This window comes from Larimichthys crocea, chromosome XIII (assembly GCF_000972845.2).
Source record: "Larimichthys crocea isolate SSNF chromosome XIII, L_crocea_2.0, whole genome shotgun sequence".
NCBI lineage: Eukaryota > Metazoa > Chordata > Actinopteri > Sciaenidae > Larimichthys > Larimichthys crocea.
Genome location: NC_040023.1, coordinates 12,853,052 through 12,873,863, shown reverse-complemented (window position 1 = coordinate 12,873,863; position 20,812 = coordinate 12,853,052). Strand labels below are relative to the sequence as shown.

General features: G+C 41.4%; 2 protein-coding genes across 14 annotated transcripts in view; both read right to left on the bottom strand.

The window, feature by feature from the left end:
• sonb (SON DNA and RNA binding protein b) overlaps positions 1–20,224 on the bottom strand; it is an 88,218-nt gene extending 67,994 nt beyond the window's left edge. For 2 of the 13 annotated variants that reach the window (XM_027286064.1, XM_027286063.1), the window contains exons 1-5: positions 20,072–20,217; positions 18,612–19,400; positions 18,365–18,505; positions 17,578–17,682; positions 13,389–13,610 (exon numbers count right to left, since the gene is read on the bottom strand). In XM_027286064.1, coding sequence (XP_027141865.1) covers positions 13,389–13,610; positions 17,578–17,682; positions 18,365–18,505; positions 18,612–18,700 — 557 coding nt within the window. In that variant the 5' untranslated portion in view covers positions 18,701–19,400; positions 20,072–20,217. Of the gene's footprint in view, positions 1–13,388; positions 13,611–14,370; positions 14,496–17,577; positions 17,683–18,364; positions 18,506–18,611; positions 19,440–20,058 lie in introns of those variants that run through there. The other 11 variants (XM_027286060.1, XR_003463450.1, XM_027286055.1 and 8 more) reach the window with 11 other exon arrangements.
• On the bottom strand, positions 15,327–17,568 carry LOC113747221 (NACHT, LRR and PYD domains-containing protein 3-like). Its single transcript, XM_027286067.1, has 4 exons — positions 17,227–17,568; positions 16,328–16,406; positions 15,937–16,165; positions 15,327–15,771 (listed from the first exon to the last, which is right to left on the bottom strand). Exons 2-4 carry the CDS (start codon positions 16,328–16,330, stop codon positions 15,350–15,352), a joined length of 654 nt encoding a protein of 217 aa, XP_027141868.1. The 5' UTR covers positions 16,331–16,406; positions 17,227–17,568; the 3' UTR covers positions 15,327–15,349.
• Positions 20,225–20,812: the final 588 nt, after the last annotated feature.

Sequence of the window (20,812 nt, the reverse complement as noted above, 5' to 3'; positions counted from 1 at the left end):
AATAACGTAACGGGGGGAAATTGCCGTTGCGGTCTGAAATTTTAGCGTAGCGGGCCGCAACCATATAAAGCGCTGGCGAGAACACTGATATTCTTTAATACCGCTTGTTTCAAACATCAAACAACAACTGCCACACTGGTGAAGACATGTTCATCATTAGTCTGGCAGAGACGGGGCCAGGCTTGGGTCCTGCCAATAAGGCGTGATAACTTTTGGGGCTCCTCGGCCTGCAAACGTCTGATGAGTGAACATGTTTAAAAAATCAGCTTAAAAGTTAAATTGTGTGAAGCTGAAAAGTGTTTTCAGGTAAATAAGGTTATTAAGGACAAATTTGGATGATATCTTATCATGCAAGGTAATTTACTAAAAGAGCAAATTATCTTAGCGAACATCCGTGCACCAAATACAGATGACCCTCATTTTTTTCAAAATGTGTTCCTTATTTTGTCCACTCTTTCAGGTAAATGTGTGGTGGCGGGCGATTTTAACTGTGCATTAGATCCGGCGAAGGACAGGAGCTCTGAAGCTGATTCTCACATTCGTAGTCATGCAATTATACAACACTTTATGAAAGAATTGAACTTAATAGATAGCTGGAGGGAAGAAAATTAAATGTTTTCATGTTACTCAGGTGTACACAAGTCCTATTCAAGAATTTACTTTTTTTTTTACATCTGCAGAGTTAAGGTATAAAATCAAGGAATGTTATTATGATGCTATCCTAATCTCAGACCATGCTCCAAATTCATTGGTGTATCAGGACTCAAAGCTAGTGAAAGACGTTAGGATTTGGTGTTGCAAACAAAAGTGGTTGGCCGATCCCAGTTTTGTCTCTTTTTTGGATGAACAAATTAGTTTGTATTTTGAAACTAATACAACAGAAACTTCAGCAAGCACGAGATGGGAGGCCTTTAAGGCTTTTATTAGGGGCCAAAAAATCAGCATTACTAGCTTGAAAGCAAAATCGACTTTTCGAAAGGCAAAAAACCTAGAGACAAAAATAAAGGAGATCGAAAATGAGTATTATCGAACTAGGTCACCAGAATCTCATCATAAACCAGGTAAGGTTTTTGCATGGCGTCTGAAGCGGCTACAGAGTGAAAGAGCTATCACCTCACTGCAGGGTGATCAAGGAGAAACCATTGTAGATCCAACAGAAATAAATGAATTCTTTAGGAAATTTTATGAGGGTCTTTATAGTTCAGAAATAATTAATGAAAATTCAGAACTAAAGGTGTTTTTAGATAATATAAATATACCCAATATACCAAAAAATCTTAGGACTAATTTGGATAAAGATATTACACTAGAGGAATTATCTGCTGCAATTGAAAGTATTAAAGCAGGAAAAACTCTCGGACCTGATGGCCTCCCAATTGAAATTTATAAAAGATTTTTAAAGTAAATAGCTGACTCCAATTTTAGAAATGTTTACAGAATCCCTCCAAAATGGTACCTTGCCATTGTCTCTAAGAGGAGCATTAATTACTCTGCTCCCAAAGGTGGGTAAACCAAAAGATAAATGCGAAAACTGGAGACCTATCAGTCTGCTAAATGCAGATTTGAAAATACTTTGTAAGATTTTAGCAAAAAGAATCAAAGTAATAATAACTAAGATAATTGGGAGGGATCAGAATGAGTTAATTCGAGGCAGACAAGGCTTTCACAATGTCAGAAAGATTTTGAATATTCTTTACCATCAAAAGGGGGCTCCTGACACCGCTTTACTGTCCCTCGATGCTGAAAATGCGCTCGACAGAGTGGAATGGTCTTTTTTGTTCGAGATTCTGGCACGTTTTGGGTTGGGAGATAATTTCTGTAATTGGATAAGATTACTCTATAAAGGAACCATATGCACAGATTTTGACTAACAGTAATATTTCAAAAACTATAAAAATAAATTGAGGGTGTAGACAGGGGGACCCTTTGTTGTTCATTAAGGCAATCGAACCTTTGGCAATTGCAGTGAGGGCACATGATAGCATCACTGGAATAGCCATAGGACAGACAGAGCACAGTTTAGCTTTATATGCAGATGATATCATTGTTTTTCTCAAAAATACCAACAAATCCATCCCAGCCCTGTTAGACTTGATTAGGGAGTTTGGTAAGATTTCAGGTTATAAGATTAATACATCTAAAACATCCATTATGTTATTAAACCATGCAGACAGGGAAAATCCAACGAATGTAACTGCACAATTGGAAGTCGTCAATTGCTTCTCTTATTTAGGTATTCAAATTGTTCCATTGCTTAACAATATCATAGAAACTAACTATAGACCAGTCATGCAAGAGATTCTTTAGATAGATGGGCTGCTTTACCCAGGTTAGGTTAAACACTCTTAAAATAAATGTACTTCCTAAACTGTTGTATTTATTTCAAAATGTACCGCTGCCACCACCAAGCAATTTATTTTCTCAGCTGAAGACACTTTTCATTAGGTTTCTAGGGAACAACAGACGCCCCAGGCTGCGTCTATGATTGTTGTACTTGCCCTATGATAGAGGAGGGCTTAAATGCCCAAACCCACTATGGTACTACTGGGCGGCACAACTGAGAACACTGATGTTTTACTACTCTGAGGAGAATGTGCCACTGGGGAGAGAAATGGAAGGTGATACACTGAAGCTGCCTTCGTCCATTTACCTGTACTCAGCTAATTTTAAGAAACTCAAAAATAACACCAAGAATCCCATGGCTAAAAACATAATTAGTGTCTGGCAACAGGTTAAGAAATATTTCAAAGGAGTTGACTCACTCTCATTATTTAGTCCGATATGGGGAAACGATCTCTTCCCCCCAAGAGGAGGTGAGGGGGGGTTTCAAATTCGGGCTGATCAGGGGTTACAAAAAATAGGAGATCTTTATAGCCCTGATGATAAACATTTGTTGTCTTTTGATGAAGTTATGGTCAAACACGACATAGCTCGCAGCCAATTTTTTTAGATATTTACAACTGAGGGATTTTATTAGAACTCAACAAAATCAGTCCTTGTTTATTCCTAGCCTATCGACGCTCAAAGAAATGATGGTGAAAGACTGCCAGGGAAGGGGCTTGATCTCCAAAATATATAATAAATTGGTTGGTGAATCTTCAGAATCCTCAGTAAATAAGCTCAAGTCCTGGAGAGAGGACCTACAGGAGAATATCTCCATTGAGGAGTGGGAGAAGGCATGTACCTAAGACACAATTACAAACAGTGAACACCCATTTAAGATTTCTGCAGTACAACTGGCTAATGCGTTCTTATATGACTCCAGTTAAACTGAATAAATTCAATAATGCTATACCAGATGTTTGCATAAAATGTGACAAAGAAAAGGGCACGATTTTTCATTGCTTGTGGCAGCGTTCTCAAATAAAGAAATTCTGGGAAGAAGTGAAACAGTGTATTGAGGAAATATTAAAGATAAAATTACACTTAGAGCCCAAAATATTTCTATTGGGTATCTACCCAGCTAACTGTGGGTAAGAAGATAAGAAAGAAGCATCAATTAAAGCTGCAAGCAGCGATGGTCGGGCCCTCGCATATGCGCGCACGTCGAAATGTGCGCATGGGGAAATGGCCACACCCTTTCCCCAAAATTCATCATTTTGATAACTGTTACTCAGGAAGTCTATGTGAACAGACCTACCAAGTTTGAAGTGAATTGGATGAAATCCCTAGGAGGAGGAGTTCAAACATGACCCCTTGTCAACCAGGCCGAAACACCTGAAAATGGCGATTTTCATTATTAAATATCTCGCTTCCTGTTCTTTGTGGCTTATTGCTCCAAGAGAGGTTTTTTGTAGGTCCTGCCGTGTTCTGAGGTCAAAGCGTTGCCGAGATATGAGCAAACGTCCTGTCTGGCGGCGTTGCGATTGGCTAACATGAAAAGTTGGCATCAACTATCAATGGGGCAACCCACAGTATCTGTGGATATCACAATTTCATTTCAAATACAAACACTTCAGGACATATGAGCAAAAACAATGTTTTGCTAATTATAGCACCCCCTAGAGATGAAATGACACAATTTTTGTTTCCTGGACTAGGGACAGCGCCTCGAAGCATGACATAAAATTTGGTTCCGTTTCACCAAAGCGTTCCTGAGATATGAGCTCACATCGAAATCGGCGCCTTCGCCACTGATTTTTTCTTTCAAACAGCCCCGCCCACAGTTTTGGACAATAGATTTTTTTTGTAGGTCCTGCCATGTTGTACACAGTGGCTGAGTTTCATAATTCTGTGTCCAAAACTGTGGCAGGGCTGTCCCAAAGAGTAATTCAAGGGGGCGCTATAGAGCGCTTTTGCTCCGCCCCCTATTAATTAGTTTCGGACAGCTCTGACAAAGTATATGATAGCCGCACACTTTTGGCCGAAAATCAGGCCATTTTGAACTATTTGGGTAAGTAAACTGCAGACTTCCAGTAAGCTCTAAATAGCTGGACAAATAAACCCCCACGTAAATTTAAAAATGCATTGAAAAACATGTATCGAAGATTGAAGGAGGGATGAGACAATAGTAGCTTTTCAAGTGGGACTAAAAAGTACACAAATAAGCAAGGCAGAGTATTCAGGTTGTCACAGACTATAGAAGTCCTCCCCAGCCCTGTGACGACAGCACGAATTCCCTCAGCAACCTCAATAACTACTTCAGAAGGTTTGAAGTAGGGCTGCACGATATGGCCTATAACTAATATCTCGATATTTTTAAGCTATCGATATTTTTATTTCTCCTGTAAATCACAATGAATGTTAAATTCAACCCTTTGATGCAAAAAATAACATCAGTATGATGATTCAAGTAGACCCTTCTATTAGAGATTTGTTAATTTGCATGCAAAAAGTGGAAAATCACAATCAAATTAATTAAGTACGTGAGACCCACGATAAACTGTGTATAAAGAAAACAACAACAACAAACAGCTGACTTTGCTTCTCCGACATGGAAGAGATTATAAAAAGCATCTGTTGTGTCATAAATTATTGTGTTTTTTTCTTTTTTTATATATATATATACTTTATTAATCCCACGGACGGGGAAATTCTTTTTATATTTTTTTATTTTTATTTTTTTTACATGCATTTTAACCCAGATACACACACATGCAGTACAAGGCATAGACGTGCAGTTTTTGGAGAGAGATAGTGGAGTGATGGGTAGCCCCCGTGAGAAACGCCCAGCGAGCAGTAGGGGGGGATTTTAGATTGACTGCTCACCTGGTGCCACCTGTCATGACGTAACGTTGATATGAAGTTGTGATAAGCTACATGAACTGCGTATTGTGTTTTATTTTGAAAGGGGGCGGAAGTTTATTATGTTGATTCTGTGTCGGATTTCCTGTCTGGTGCGCAGTGCTCTGTTGAAATTTACGAGGTTTAGCAGCGGCTGGCGTCAAAAATAGAAATGCTCGTGCCGTGGCGCGGAGAGACACTCCGCCCTGTGTGAGTGCTCTCATTGACTAGCCGGGCAGCTATCTGCTCCGGTTACCGCGGCGCAGCCTTTACGCGGCGCATACGCCTCTGGAGTGGGCCAGTGGGCCTTGTCTCTCCTCACTTGATGCAAAAAATACGCATGCGCGCAGGGGATTTTTCTGGGTGGGCGGGGAAGTGTGCTGCGTGCTGTGAGGAGCAGCAGGAGTGAGTGACACAGGCAAAACTCCGGAGACTTAGGCCCTGTTTACACGTACACGGGTATTTTTAAAAACGGAGACATTTCCCTTCGTTTGTACCTATCTTTTACACGCAAACGGTGAATTCGCCTCTGAAAACGAATCTTTCTAAAAACTCCGGCTAGAGTGGAGATTCTGGAAAACTCCGGTTTTGCGTGTGCGTGTAAATTGAGATAAACAGAGTTTTAGGCAGCGGATGAGCCAAAAGTGCGACCAATGTTTACTTGTTGCTATGACGATGCTCATGGAAGCGTTATTCTGATTGGCTTGCAGAGGATTCGCCTTCTTCCTACACTGCCACCCACAGGCTTGGCGTAGTTATGACGGCGCTCGATGGCGTATTTATGCGGTTTGACTTTTTTGAAAACGATGCTATGTGCACGATGTTATTTTGGAAAACGGAGGGAGGGAAATATTCGTTTCTCAACATACCCGGCTACGTGTAAACGTAGCCTTAAATGCCGACGGCTTTTGCGTGACAAGTACTCGATGGTCGCGATATAGTCATTTTATACATCTCACGGAGAACAAGCCGCGATATATCGAGTATATTCGATATATCGCCCACCCCTAGTTTGAAGCACTAAACACCACACCAGCGAGGAAAGCCACAGTATATTCATAGACATAATAATGAAGTGCTTTGAAAGATTAGCCAAGGACCACATCACATCTGCCCTCTCTCCTTCACTGGATTCACTTCAGTTTGCCTACTGCCCAAACCACTCCACTGAGGATGCCATATCCACTGCACTTCACTTCAGCTTGATACACCAGAAGACTCATGTGTCCATGTTTTTTGCCGATTTTAGCTCTGCATTCAACACTATAATTCCCAATGATCTGGACAAACAGTGGTGGGTCTTATCCAGGACTGTCATGAGAAGGCATATAGGGAGCAGGTGAAACTCTTCACAGTCTGGTGCAGGACAATCAATTTAGCCCTGAAGGTCGAGAAAACCAAGGAGAAGGTGATTGACTTGAAAAATCTATCTGTGCATGCCCTAATCCACGTCAATGGGACTGCTGTGGCTGACAACCTGTCCTGGAACCTGCACACCTTCTCCCTTGTCAAAAAGGCATACCAGTGTCTGTACTTCCTGCAGCCCACCGGCATCTGTGGCTCGGAGGTAGAGCGGGTTGTCCACTAATCAGAAGATCAGCGGTTCGACCCCCCCCAGTCAACATGTCGCAGTGTCCTTGGGCAAGATACTGAACCCCAAATTGCTCCCGAAGGCTGTGCCATCGATGTGTGGATGTGTATGAATGGTTAGTTCCTCAAACTGATGAGCAGTTGGCACCTTGCATGGCAGCCAATGCCATCAGTGTATGAATGTGTGCGAATGGGTGAATGAGATATGTAGTGTATAAGTGCTTTGAGTGGTCGGAAGACTAGAAAGGAGATATGTAAGTACAGTCCATTTACCCCATTTCATCCATCTTAATCACTTTCTACAGGGGTAACATAGAAAGTGTTCTGACCAACATCTCTCTCTGGTTTGAGAACTTTAACGCTACAGAGAGAAAGGTGATTCTCATATCAGACAATCGTAGTGCAATAATTTCAACAACGTGCAATATCTTAATGTATCACATTTTCTTATTCTGCTTATTGAGTGTGCCTGAAAGAGCACACTCTTTAAAAGCTCTCAGGCTTATTCTCGTCTTTATTGAGTGTGCCTCAAAGAGCACACGCTTTAAAACCTCTCAGGCTTATTCTTATTTTTCGTCTTCCGTTTCTTCCGTCTTTTTTTCGGTTCGCTACTCCTCCCAGAGTTTTTGTCAATTTGTTAATTGCTAGCGCATCAGCACTAAAATGCTAATGCTAACATGCTAATGTTAATTGCTAGCGTGTCAGCGCATCAGCACTAACATGCTAATGTTAATTGCTAGCGCATCAACGCTAACATGCAAATGTTAAAATGCTAACATGCTAATGTTAATTAACATTAGCCACTCAGAATTAAATGCATGCTAATGGTAACATGTTAATGCCAACATGCTAATATTAACTGCTAACGTGTCAGCACATCAGCACTAACATGCTAATGTTAACATGCTAATGCAGACATGCTAATGTTAATTCTTAATGCATCAACGCTAACATGCTAATGTTAACATGCTAATGGTAACATGTTAATGGTTATTGTTAATGCTAACATGCTAATGCTAATTGCTAGCGCGTCAGCGCGTCAGTGTTAACATGCTAATGTTAACATGCTAATGGTCAAATGCTAATGTTAACTGCTAACGCATCAGCGCTAACATGTTAATGTTAACATGGTAATGCTAACATGCTAATGTTAATTGCTAGCACGTCAGCGCATCAACGTTAACATGCTTATGCTAACATGCTAATGTTAATTGCTAATGTTAACATGCTAATGCTAAAATTTTAATGTTAACATGCTAATGCCAACATATTAATGGTAACATGCTAATGATAACATGCTAATGGTAATTGCTAGTGCATCAGCGCTAGCTGCTCCTGTGTCTAAATAAACATGTTAAAAATGACTATTTGAGGTGTGCTGTTTGAATACAGACCCCCAGCAACAGCAAACTCGTCACTCTCAAAATTTCTGCGGGAATTTTCTAGTACTGAATTTGCTGAGCAGTGTCAGTCAGAGTCAGGCACTCTCAAAATTTCTTTAGAAATTTTCTAGTATTCTGTGAACTCAACAGTGTCAATGATGTATGGGGGAGAGTCACGGGCCAAAGTCACGCACATTCAAGATTTCTTTAGAAATGTTCTAGTTCTTTGTCTTCCGTTTCTTCCGTGGTTTTTTCGGTTCGCTACTCCTCCCAGAGTTTTTGTCGCACACCCACAAAACGGGTATCAAAACAACCGGCTAGGCCAGGAATGGTGTGCTATGGTTTTTCTAAGAGGCAAACGGTTTTGCCAAAAATCACCAAAAACCACACCAAAAAATGAATGGGTGCGTATTGCGAGAACTTTGGAGAGCTAGAGTGCGTGATGTCATCACTAGAGTGGAGAGGGAGAGAAAAAGTCATCGAAAAATAAATTTGTAAACTGCAATTGTGGCCGCAAATCTGAAGCTACAGAAATCATTTATACCCTCAAACGTAGGAAAATTCGAGGCGGTCGCAGTGATAACACTGTTGAAGCTGTCTCTGTTATAGTTTTGGCCCACTACGCGCTAATTGACCGGCTACTCCCTCCTTTTTTAAAGCTTTTGTGTCTCCTCAGGGGACAGAGGGAGAGGGAGTGAGCATGCACGCGCACATCTGTCACTAATTACTCAGACACTCAAACACACACACACACACACACTGACACACAGACAGGGAGGAGAGGGGGGAGGGGCTATTTTCAAAATAAGAGTCAGAAGGCAGAAGCCTGCAGGCAGAAGCCCAGCGGTGGCCATTTTAGCAGTTATTGGCACTTAATTTTAAGTTGTCTGTCTGAAATGACAGTGTCAGTAATAATGTATGGGGGCGACGGGGCCAGAGTCAGGCACACTCAAAGTTTCTTTAAAAATGTTCAGCATTAGCATGTTAGCATTAACATGTTAACATTAGCATGTTAGCAATTAACATGTGTTTAATTCCTAGTGGTTAATGTTAATTAGCACTAATTTTAGCATTGGTCGCTAATGTTGAGAGACCTTCCCTTGAAAAAGAAGTTTTGTAGAATTATTTGAAGTTTGTGTAATGTATTTCAAATGGGAAAATATTATTATAGTCATTATTATTATTATATAATTTGTAGAATATTAATACAGTCGTCCCTCGCTATAACACGGTAAACTTTTCGTGGACTCGCTGTTTCGCAGATTTTTTTAGTGTAATTTTGCATGTTTTTTTTTTTACAGCGTACTGTACAGTATGAACGCGCATTGAGTTCTGCGTCCTAGAAAGTAAAGCTACACGTGTTTGTCTTGTTTCAGAGCAAGCATGACTGCCACTTGAAAAGATATGAGGACCTCACATCAGTTAAACGAAAGAGGAAGACCGTAATTACCTCCCCCTCCATCAAGCAGCCCACACTGTTGGGGAGCTGGCCAATGCCCAATAGATCTGTTGACAAGGCCATTGTGGATTATGTTATCCAGGGACTTCAGTCTTTGAGCATCGTAGAGCAAGAACTTTTCCGGAACTTTGTGTTCGACCTGGTGCCAAATACCAAAATAATGTCAAGAATCACACTCACATCTAGGATTGATGATGCTGCCAAACAAATGAAGATCAAAATGATTGTGGCCATGAAATCTGTGGACTACATCGCAACAACCACTGACTGCTGGTCAGCCAGGAGGCGTAGTTTCATTGGGGTCACGGCCCATTGGCTGGACCCTGAAAGTTTATAAAGGGTCTCTGCGGCCCTGGGCTGTAAAAGATTAAAAGGCTATCACACTTTTGACCTTTTGGCAAATGCACTCAATGATATCCATGCAGAGTTTGAAAGACGGGGGAAGATAGTCACAACAACCACGGACAATGGCTCCAACTTTATCAAAGCCTTCGCTGAAGATGAAAATAACAATACCGGTGGTCAAGTTCAGGAGGAGGAGGAAGAAGCAGACAAAGATGAGGAGGCGGTAGAGTTTGTTGACGCATCTTCCCTTTTGGATGAGGTTGATGGTTTCGAATTCCAGCTTCCAAAGCACCAGCGTTGTGCATGCCACATTCTCAACCCCATAGCCACTACCGATGCCAGCAAGGCAGTGTCCAATGACACATACAAGAAATTATACTATTCAACATTTGGCAAATGCAATGCACTTTGGAATAAATGGTCAAGATCCTCAATAGCAGCTGAAAGTGTGGAAGATGCTTGCTCCCTCCAGCTTGTGCGACCGGTTGCAACAAGGTGGAACTCTGTGTTCATGGCTGTGGAGAGACTGCTCCGGATCGTCAAAGAGAAGGGAGAGGCAGCCATGAGAGCTGTCTGCACAGATTTGAATGTTCCAATGTAAGTTTAAAATTATTATTATTTTTTTAATTATATGGTACTCTCAAGCTCGATTCTGGTACAGAATTGGTATTGTCTATTTGTAAAACAACTTAATTGAATGAATGGTAAAGCATTCCATCGCATGATAATAAACCAATCATGTAGCAATACTGTTTTTTTGTCTTATTGTTACACCTAATCAATTAATGCCCAATCCTGTTGTTCATGATTATGTTGTCTTCATCACAGGTTCAATCCAGCTGAACTTGCATTCCTGTCAGAGTTTGCTGTTGTGATGACTCCACTTGCCCAAGCAACTAACATCTTGCAAGCTGAAACCAATGTCCAGATGGGTTGGCTCCTCCCAACTATCAAGCTCCTGAAAATTAAGCTGGACAGGGTCAAGCTCTCGCTAAAATACTGCAAGCCCCTTGTCAATGCTCTGCTGGCTGGCATTGAGGGTCGCTTTGGCCCTATGATGGAAGACCCAGAGCTGGTAGCCGTTGCTATTCTGCTTCCAAAGTTCCGGAGAAATTGGACACAGGAAGATGAGACAATCAAAATAGGTAACACACAATTCGCACATCAATCATAGTGCTTACTAACATGGATATTAGTCGTGCATTAGCCCTTTCTTAGCCTGCATAAAGGCGTCATTTCCATTAAAATCAATATTTCTTACTGACCATGTCATGTTAAAATCTGTGGTTACTGTTATGACTGGTTGAGACTATTGTTGTTTATAATGTACTCTTATATTTTAGGAATGGACTATATCAAACAACACATTGAAGACTTCGTGTTGCAGTCTGGTGAGGTCAACAGGTCGAGCTCATCTGATGAAGAGGACTTTTTTTCTGGCATGAGGGGCTCAAAGGCGCTGGATGGCGCCAAACAGCTAGAAGCGTACTTGTCCTGTTCAGCAGATAACCTGGATTTGCTCAAGTCTTTTCCAGCTGTGTGTAAGATGTCTGTTAAGTTAAACACACCCCTTCCAGCATCAGCAGCCTGCGAGAGGCTTTTTAGTATCGCAGGATTAGTCTTTACCCCAGGAAGTGCGAGGCTGCAGGACTCCAATTTTGAAAACCAACTACTTTTGAGACTAAACAAAAGATTTCTAACTGCCTAACTGATTGTTTTATACAGATCAGCTTAAGGGACTATGCACAGTGGAGGGGGAAAAATGCACAAGCAGGGAAGAGAAGGGAGGGATGCTGTGGGGGGGAGGGTCTGTTTTTGTTGAGAGCTCAGTGTTGTAAAGTAGCTGGTTAAGAGACAAACCTTGATTTGTTTGTTTACAAAGAGCTCAGTGTTGTAAAGTGCTCTACTCCTGTTTTTACATAAATGCTAAGTATGTGGCCTACTGGGGGGGTATTCTAAGTAGCTGGTTAAAAGACAAACCTGAATAAGTTAATCTGGAGGCAGTGGTTAACCTGATGATGGAAGAGCCCTTTGGCCTTGTGAGAAGGATGCTTCTGGGCTGTTCTATTATAAGGTTGGCCATTAGGCTTGACTTGCCCAGGTTTGTCACTTAGCCATATTCTTGGAATACCCCTCTGGCCTTTTGAGATGTTTTAATTTTTTAACACTTGTATGTGGCCTTTTATTTCCTTGTACTGCTGCTTTGGCCAAAGAAGTTGTGCCTTAATAAATATTTGAAATAATATAAACAACAGTACTTGTACTTTTACTTCTACTTTTACTTTCAGTACTTGAGTAGCAATTTTTTACATACTTCTACTAGCAATACTTAAGTACAAAACATTTTGAATACTTTAGTACTTTTACTTAAGTATGGTGTTTAACGAACACTTCAACTTCTACTCAAGTCAGTTTTTTGATATAGCACTTGTACTTCTACTCCACTCCTTTACTCCAGTACTTTATACATCTCTGGAAAAAAGTAAGTGCCAGTATGTGTCCACAGTGTTCCAAATCCAATGAGGAGGAGAGAGAGAGAGAAATAAAAGGAGACTGAGATTAGTTAGCGGGGTCTCTTGTACCTGCAGGTCTAAGACGACACGTCATTTGCATCCTGTAATTGTTCTAATCTGAGTTTGTAATAAAAGAGTGCCTGTCTCCAGATTAATCGATGCAGCCACTACATGGCCTCAATGACAAAACCCTGATGTGTCCACACTTGCATCATCATCAGTTTAACCACAATCATGTGTGTGTGTGTGTGTGTGTCACTAATTGATAATTTGCCGTATATTGCCGTGAAAAGTAAATTACAACAAGGGAGACACAAACTGTTGAGCAGCTGAAATCCTATATCAAGCAAGAATGAAAAAACATTCCACTTTCAGGATTACTGCAATTGGTCCTCTCAGTAATCATACTTCATTCCTATTGACACTTTTTTGGAAACAGGGTTGAATATATACACATTTTAAAATCAGCCAGGTGCATTTATATTGTGTTTTTATTCAAGGCTCCTTATAACCGGCCTCTTTTTCACCCATTAACACACCAGATATTGAACTGACTTGTGGGTGTGTGCATGATGTAACAGCAACTGATTGCTACAGTATATCCCTGCGTTACTGGCAGAGGCTGTGCAGCTGTCAGGAATTATTGAGGCCAATCTTCTCCAATAACAATAAGTTTAAACATAAACACCCTCAGTGAACATAAATTGTTCAACCTCGACCACTACCTTTCCTCCATTAGATAACTTATAAATAGAGGGGGAATTCACTTAGGTCACTGTTTATGCATAATATTATGGACATGTAACACTGTTAATTTTGTGCAATGTGCAGTGCAATTTTGTGAGTGTTGATAGAAATTCACTATAGAAGTTTCACCTTGGCTGATGATTGGTTCCCCTGTCCAATTCTGTCCCAGACTCTGAACTGCTCTCCTTGTCCTTCTCTCTGTTCCTCCTTTTCTTCTTACTTTTGTGTTTTTTGTGCTTCTTGTGTTTCTTTTGTGAACCACTGCCCTGTAAGTCTTCCTGTTTGTCTCTCTTGGAAGTGGTTTCCTCTACTCCAACCACTTCATTGGCAGCACCCACTCCTTCTCCAGCACTGATAGACACAGAAGACAAAAAGAGATATTCATTTAGTTAGATTTATTATTACTGCCCAACACAGCTCAGGTGATGTTTGTTATAATCAGGGATTAAATCCTTTCAGAGGAATGTTTCAAGAAGAGGATGTGTTGTCTAAATAAATCTGTTAAGTAAAACCCAGAACAATCATATTTTGGATTTGTCAGGATCCAGGGTTTTATTTAGCCACGTTTTTGAACCAAACCTATAGCTATTTCCTACAAAGAATGGTGAACGCATGCTTTATCAAAACAATCAAAAAAATTAAGAATTATTTGCAATTTGTGAAATCTCGGAAGCTTACACGGCCGTTGTGTGCATTCTTTCCAGCGAGCAGAGAAATAACCACCCGCGAGGAGAATATACACAATACTCGTTGTATAGAATTAAATAAAAAGCATATAATACTTGCTGACAGTTATACAAGCACATTGTAAGTGAGCTAGCTAACTAATAAAACTGTCTATACATAATACATCGTACGTACATATATACATATATTAACTGTAGCTTTATTGACACCCCGTCAGCCCGGTTAACAGCGTCGTAGCCAGTTCTATCAGAACGTTTAAAATATAAATACATATCTAACGTTAGCTTTTAGGGTACATTTGGTAACCAAAACGGCTACCGGCCGCTAAAGATGGAAAACTCTCAGCTTGTTCATTTCTATTCACTATCTAGGTAATTATATTGAAGTGTCATTAAAAGGAATTCAAAACACAACAGGGACATACGCTTTGTCTTCATTCTGGTCTTCAATCTCTCTGATTTTATTCAATATAAAATCCTGAAAAATTTGCTCTATGTTAGCCGCCATGTTTCAGTGTGCATTCAATTATAGGTCCGGGTAGGAACTGCTTCGTTTCCGCTATGTTCCAGATCCTCCGATGCCTCTACACATACAAACACACACGCACGCACGCACGCACGCACACACACAGACACACCTTGGCTGAACATACTTTGCTTTACTTTATTACTTTATTATTATTATTATATATATATATATATATATCAGCACTTATATCAGCTTGACAGCCTATACAGTAGAAGGGTAAGAATAATGTGCAGACCTAATTATTTAGAAAAATGATTTATCTTGCCACAAGCCTTGACTACATCAGGAATCACCTCAACGCCAACTTGGATGAAGTCACCAGCACAAACAGCAGCCCCTCTGATGAAGACGACTTCTTTGCATCCATGGAGTTGGGAAAAACAGTAGGACAGCTGGAGAGATACCTTTCATGTCTGTCCCCTGCAGGTATTGTTGCTGAAATTTCTGGGAAGCAATTCACCGACACAAAATAAGGATCTTGAATCAATCAATTGGTCTTTAAAGGTTTTGTCATTTTATTCTTGCAAGAAGAACAGTTCTACAAATGCACAAGACAGTCTGCAGAAAATGTTCCGGGTGGGGCAGTCCCACACTGATTCTTATACATTTCTAAGGAGTATTCGTCATTATTATGATTTACTTATCTAACTGTACCAGGTGGTTACAATGGAGTGTGCTCATCCCTATCAAACCTCACTAACAAGCTCTGCTGGACCGTGAGAACCAAGGTCAAGTTTATACATCAAAAAACTACTTCTTCAAACAACTTGCATAAATGAGAGAAAGATTTCTAAGCGCAAGGTACTGAGTGAAACTAAACAAGATTATAAGGCACACAGTGTTAAACTTCAAAAACTTTTTGAATATTACTGAGATCAAACATGGCTATATATGGTTATAAGAGAACACACAATCATGTAATATAAATTTTCCATTACAATGTCCTGGTTGGCTTTGTCTTCAGCCCAGTCCAGAGTGAACTTCTGTGTTAAGACTGTTTTCCCAATGCCAGCCACTCCCTTTGTCATCACTGTTCTGATTGGTTCATCTCTTCCAGGTGAGGCTTTAAAGATGTCTACTTGTCTGATTGTTGTTTCTGGTCTGTCTGGTTTCCTGGATGCTGTTTCAATCTGTCTGACCTCATGTTCATCATTGACCTCTGCAGTCCCTCCCTCTGTGATGTAGAGCTCTGTGTAGATCTGGTTCAGAAGGGTTGGGTTTCCTGTTTTAGCAATCCCCTCAAACACACACTGGAACTTCTTCTGCAGGTTAGATTTAAGTTTATGCTGGAAAAATTCTGAATGAAGACACAACAAATAAGATCATTCAGTGATTCATGAAGAAAATATGACAATGTAATTCCCCTAAAGAATCCATGTAAACATATTAGTGTCCATCTGTTGAGACATCAGTAAACGTCTCATTCATCCATCATGTTAAATCTTTAGAGAAATCCTCTTACTGCTCTGCAGACAGTCAGCCAGCTCCTCCTGCTTCATTCTCCTCAGGAAGTGCAGTGTGATCTTCAGAAATGACTCTCTGCTGCTCCTCCTCTGCTCTTCATCCTCACCGTCCAACACCTCCTCATCCTCCCTCTGACTCTCTAAGCATCCTGGCTCATCTGAACTCAGACCCTTCTGGATCCTCTTCAGCTCGTTCTTCACAAAAGTGACAATGTTCTCCTCCAGCAGCTGGAACAGAATATTATATGAACGACACAATCAAAGTCAAATCATGGAACCAAACATCAGATCCATGTTGGACAGACTGACAGTCCACTGGTCTAAAGAGTGCAGCATGGAGATGATTGTGAACAGAATAGATGTAAAAGTAGTTGTTGTCCATGTACAGACCATAAATATGGAGTCCAGGTGTGTTTGATGCTGCTGGGCAGACTGACCACTGGGAACCTCTGAGCTCTCCTGGTCCACTCTGTGGAGGAATCATGAAGAATGAGCTCACATTATGTCTGTCCACACAGAGACAAACACAAGGTAAAGGTCCTTTGAGTTCAAGTGTTGATTCCAACATTGAATCAGATGCTTTCCCCTGACATTAAAGTGTTGGTCGTACTGCTGATCCCACTGGGAATCAACAGTCCAGTCTGCATTTCTGTGCAGCTTCCACTTTACTGTGTTGGTTCAGCAGCTTGTCTGGTTTAGTCCCTCCACTTCTTGTTGACCTCTAGAACACTGTGGACAGCAACACACAGCTCACACAAGCTACCTGGATGCTACCTGTCAGTGTAAACTGTTAGTGAGGAAGATGCTCAGTGGTCCTTAACACAGCTGACAATCACACCAAGGTCACCACACTCCTGAGTGACCTGAACACACATGAAGCACTGAGAGGCGAGCCCACCAGCAGATACAAGAAAAAGTCTACAGAGAGTTTACAACAGTTAGAAAAGAAAGAAACCACAGAGCGACAACTATATGACAGACTGTCTCCTGGTGACACCATCCTGTGCATGTATGGGCTTCACAAAGAGGGAGCTCCACTCAGGAGCAACCAGCAGCATCAACTCATCATGGAGCCACCATCCGAACTCCATTGGCTGGCAACACTCCTCACCATGTCCACAACTCAATGGACTTTGTAAACAAGGTTCAAGGACTGAAACTGGACACAGATGAAACCATGGTGTCCTACCATGTCCTGCTCACTGTTTACATGCATCCCAACCAGAGAGGCAGCTGAAACGGTGAAGCAGCGACTACTACAGGACAACACTCTACACAACAGAACAAACCTCAGCCCGGACCAGATTTGTGGATCACTGGACTTCTGTCTCAGTCACCAGTATCACCCATCGTGGCCACCGTCTACATGGAAGATGTAGAAACCAGCCTGCAGTCCAGACCTGTCCCCCTTTGAAAATGTGTGGAGCATTATGAAGCTCAAAAAACGACAACAGAGACCACCGAACTGTTGAACAGCTGAAGTCGTTGATCAACAGGAATGAGAAAGAATTTCACTTTAAAACTTCAACAATTATTGTCGTCAGTTCACAAACCATTCAAAGAAAAGGTGACCAGCACAGAGGTCACATGACCCTGTCACATGACCCTGTTTGTTTGTCTTGTCAGTTTTCAGTCCTCACCTTTGATCAACAGACTGACGTCCATCTTTGAAGGATATAGGTTGACCCATAGACTCGTCACTCTTCATGGACACTGTTCTGGGTTGTGGTTCTTCCAGCTTCCTCCTGATAGAAACACAAAGACAACAGGATCTAATCTGCAGTGCAACCAGAACAGTGAAACAATGTGTTCTGGATACATTTGACAAAACAATGTTCTGCTTGTTTTCTCCTGTCATCCAGCAGAACTGTTCTCCACGACTGAAAACAAAACTTCTCTTCAAGAACTCCAGAGTGAATCAATGTAAGAACAGTTCTGTCATGTTGAAGGGAAACAAAGAGCTGACGTATGATTGACAACACTCAGACAAGATGAGTAGAGCAGCTGATCTCAGTCCAGCTGTTATCACTGACATGTTTCTATTCTGTTGTCACGTGACTGAAAACTAGAAAATGTTGATTTGATGGAGGAACTCAGTGGAATCAGGGTTAGCCTTCGTTAGCAGCTAGCATCTGTTAGCCTCAATAAAATCACTGTTTTATACTCATGCAGTCAGACAACAGTCAGAACGTGTGTGTGGAGAAAATGTGGAACTGAAGCCAAGAGATGAAGACGGCTTCTACTGGTTCTACTGGTTCTTCTGGTTCTACTGGTTCTACTGGTTCTACTGGTCAGTTTTCAGATGTGAGAATCTAAATGTTTGTGAAGAACGAAGCTGAAAATAAACATTCAGGTTTAAAAAACTTGTCTGGATAAATAACAGTTCAAACATGAATCAGTCCGATTTTAATGTTATTAACAGCTGACCTCTGTGCAGCAGACGGTCGGACAACTTTAAATTCAATGAAGCGACCAATGGACCCGTCATTCTTGATGGACACACAGCTGGGTTCAGGTCCAGGTCCTGGTTCAGGTCCAGCAGAGTCTGGTCTCAGAGTCTGTTGTGGGCTTCAACAGAACACACACAGAGCTTTGAGTGTGAATAATGATGGTGGAGTGATTTGAGTGCTGAGCTGTGACATGGAGAAGAGTCGTGGACAGTTCCTCATCTCACCTCTGAGCTTTGGTCTGGCTGTCATGTTCCCCACACAGAGTGCTTTTAGAGGGAGGGACTCCCTCCTCTCTGTCCTCACTCTGATTCATGCTGCTCAACTCACATCCACATCAGCTCACACACACTTTGATCTGGAGAGGAAACACAAATCATTCATGTGCACATGGACTCAGATCATCCTGTCATCATTTGTCCTGTACAAAGATCAGCTGCTCCTCCACTGATTAACAAAGACTAATGTGACAAGAAAGTTTTCTGATTTTCATCATTTCACATGGAATCTGTTTCAGACAGCTGACATCCTGCAGTTGACTTTGGCTCCACCAGATGGCGCCGCATGATTTGTAAAGACAGGTGGAGGAAGCTTTGAGCCCCATGTTGATGATCACGGACTGATCCTTTCTCTTCCTCTGTTTTCTATCAGAGTGGACTGAAGCTTCTGTGCTCAGACTGAACAAACAGTTAGAAAACACCACTGTCAATCTACAATCAATACATGATCAATACTTTGTTATTGGACAGAGAAGTTTGAACTTCATAAATATTCTGTCAAAGTCAAAGTCCTACATTTATGTCAGTCAGTCAGTAAAAAGACCCCAACTTCCCAACACTACCTAAGCCAGGGTGGGATCAGCCAGCGGCAGCTTCGTGCATGCGCCCTTCATTTGCAGTCTGCACGTGGAGGGGTGAACATCTCCCGCTCTGACTGCAGCTGCGCGAGGACCGGGCCGCCTGTGAGTGCTTTGGGCCAGAGGAGGTGTCCACGGCAGCACACGCAGCTCTCTGACACTAAGAACGACACGTGCTTTCACGTCAGGCTCCAGAAGTCTCCAACGACAAAGGAGAAACAACAGTTCAAAAGGTCCTGTCTACAGTCAGTATTTAGTTTAGTCTGTAGAAACACAGTGTTTCAGTATGACGGCCTCCATGGAAGAGGACCCGCTCCTACTGTAGATATAAAAGGAGAATTTTGAAATCACAAAAACAAAAAGATTCTTATTTTCAGGTGATTCTACATGCATGAAAACATAGTTATGAATATTATATTCCATGTCTGCCTTATTCTGAAAATAAAGGCCCCAAATCTGACACACTGCACCTTTAAGTTCAAAGTATGAACAGTTCAAACATCAACCTGAGCCAAGTTGATCCGAGCTGTCGGACCAGTCCAGACACATTTTTCACTGATCATGTGAGCTCAAATTACAATCAAACTGCTGCTGACTCTACTGGAGAGACAGCAACACTATGACATGTACGTCTTTCTGAAATCATTGTTCTTTAACTCAGAGAGAAATTCAACAACATATCAATAATAGATATTCTGAATCAACCAATCAGCATGAAGAAACATTTGTCCTGTCCAGTTAAACAGTGATACAGCACACTGTGATCAAAGTGATCCTGATGATCAAACATTGACACATTTCTCTGGTAGGATTCTCACCTGCTGAACTCACCTCAGGTCCACTTACAGACACTTTCCAACTTCAGGTGTGGAGGAAACACTGGGAGAGAAGAAGCTGCTCATTTCTTCCTCGTCAGTCCTGGTGTCTGTTTACATCTGACCTGAGGACGCCGTCACACCCTCAGAACTGCAAGTCCAAGTCTAAAAAAAGACATCAGAGTGATGTCAAAACCAGTCCAACCTGTGGCAGAAAGCAGGTGAGTGTCAGAGAAATCACATGATCACATGGTGTAGTTCTACTACCTGTCCACTAGATGGTGCTATCTGACCATGTAATGAACTAAAGATCAGCACTGAAAGATGGAGTGAGGCAGCAGTGTGGATCACATTGCTACACGACTATATTTAGTCTATATTTGATGTTTACTCATGTGTACTTTAGATCAATAACCCTACAGAAAATACTGCTGAATGTTATTGACACTTTATGATCAATAATATTGTGTTTGCATCTTTATCACAAAAACTGTCACACTGTAAAAAATGAAAACCAAGCAGACAATCAGGAGATGCACTGTAAAAAATGACAAGCAGAGGTGAGACACAGCGTCTAACACGTGCACATCCATCAGATGAAGAACAGTAAATCAAGTAGTAATGAGAGCAGTAGCTGCTGTTAGTTACTTATAGTAACCCCCCTTCTAGTTTATTGGGATAAGGTCCCTTGGTGGACTGGGACAGTGAAAGTGTAAGCATTACACTATACTGACTGGGACGGTCAGAGTATTCAGCA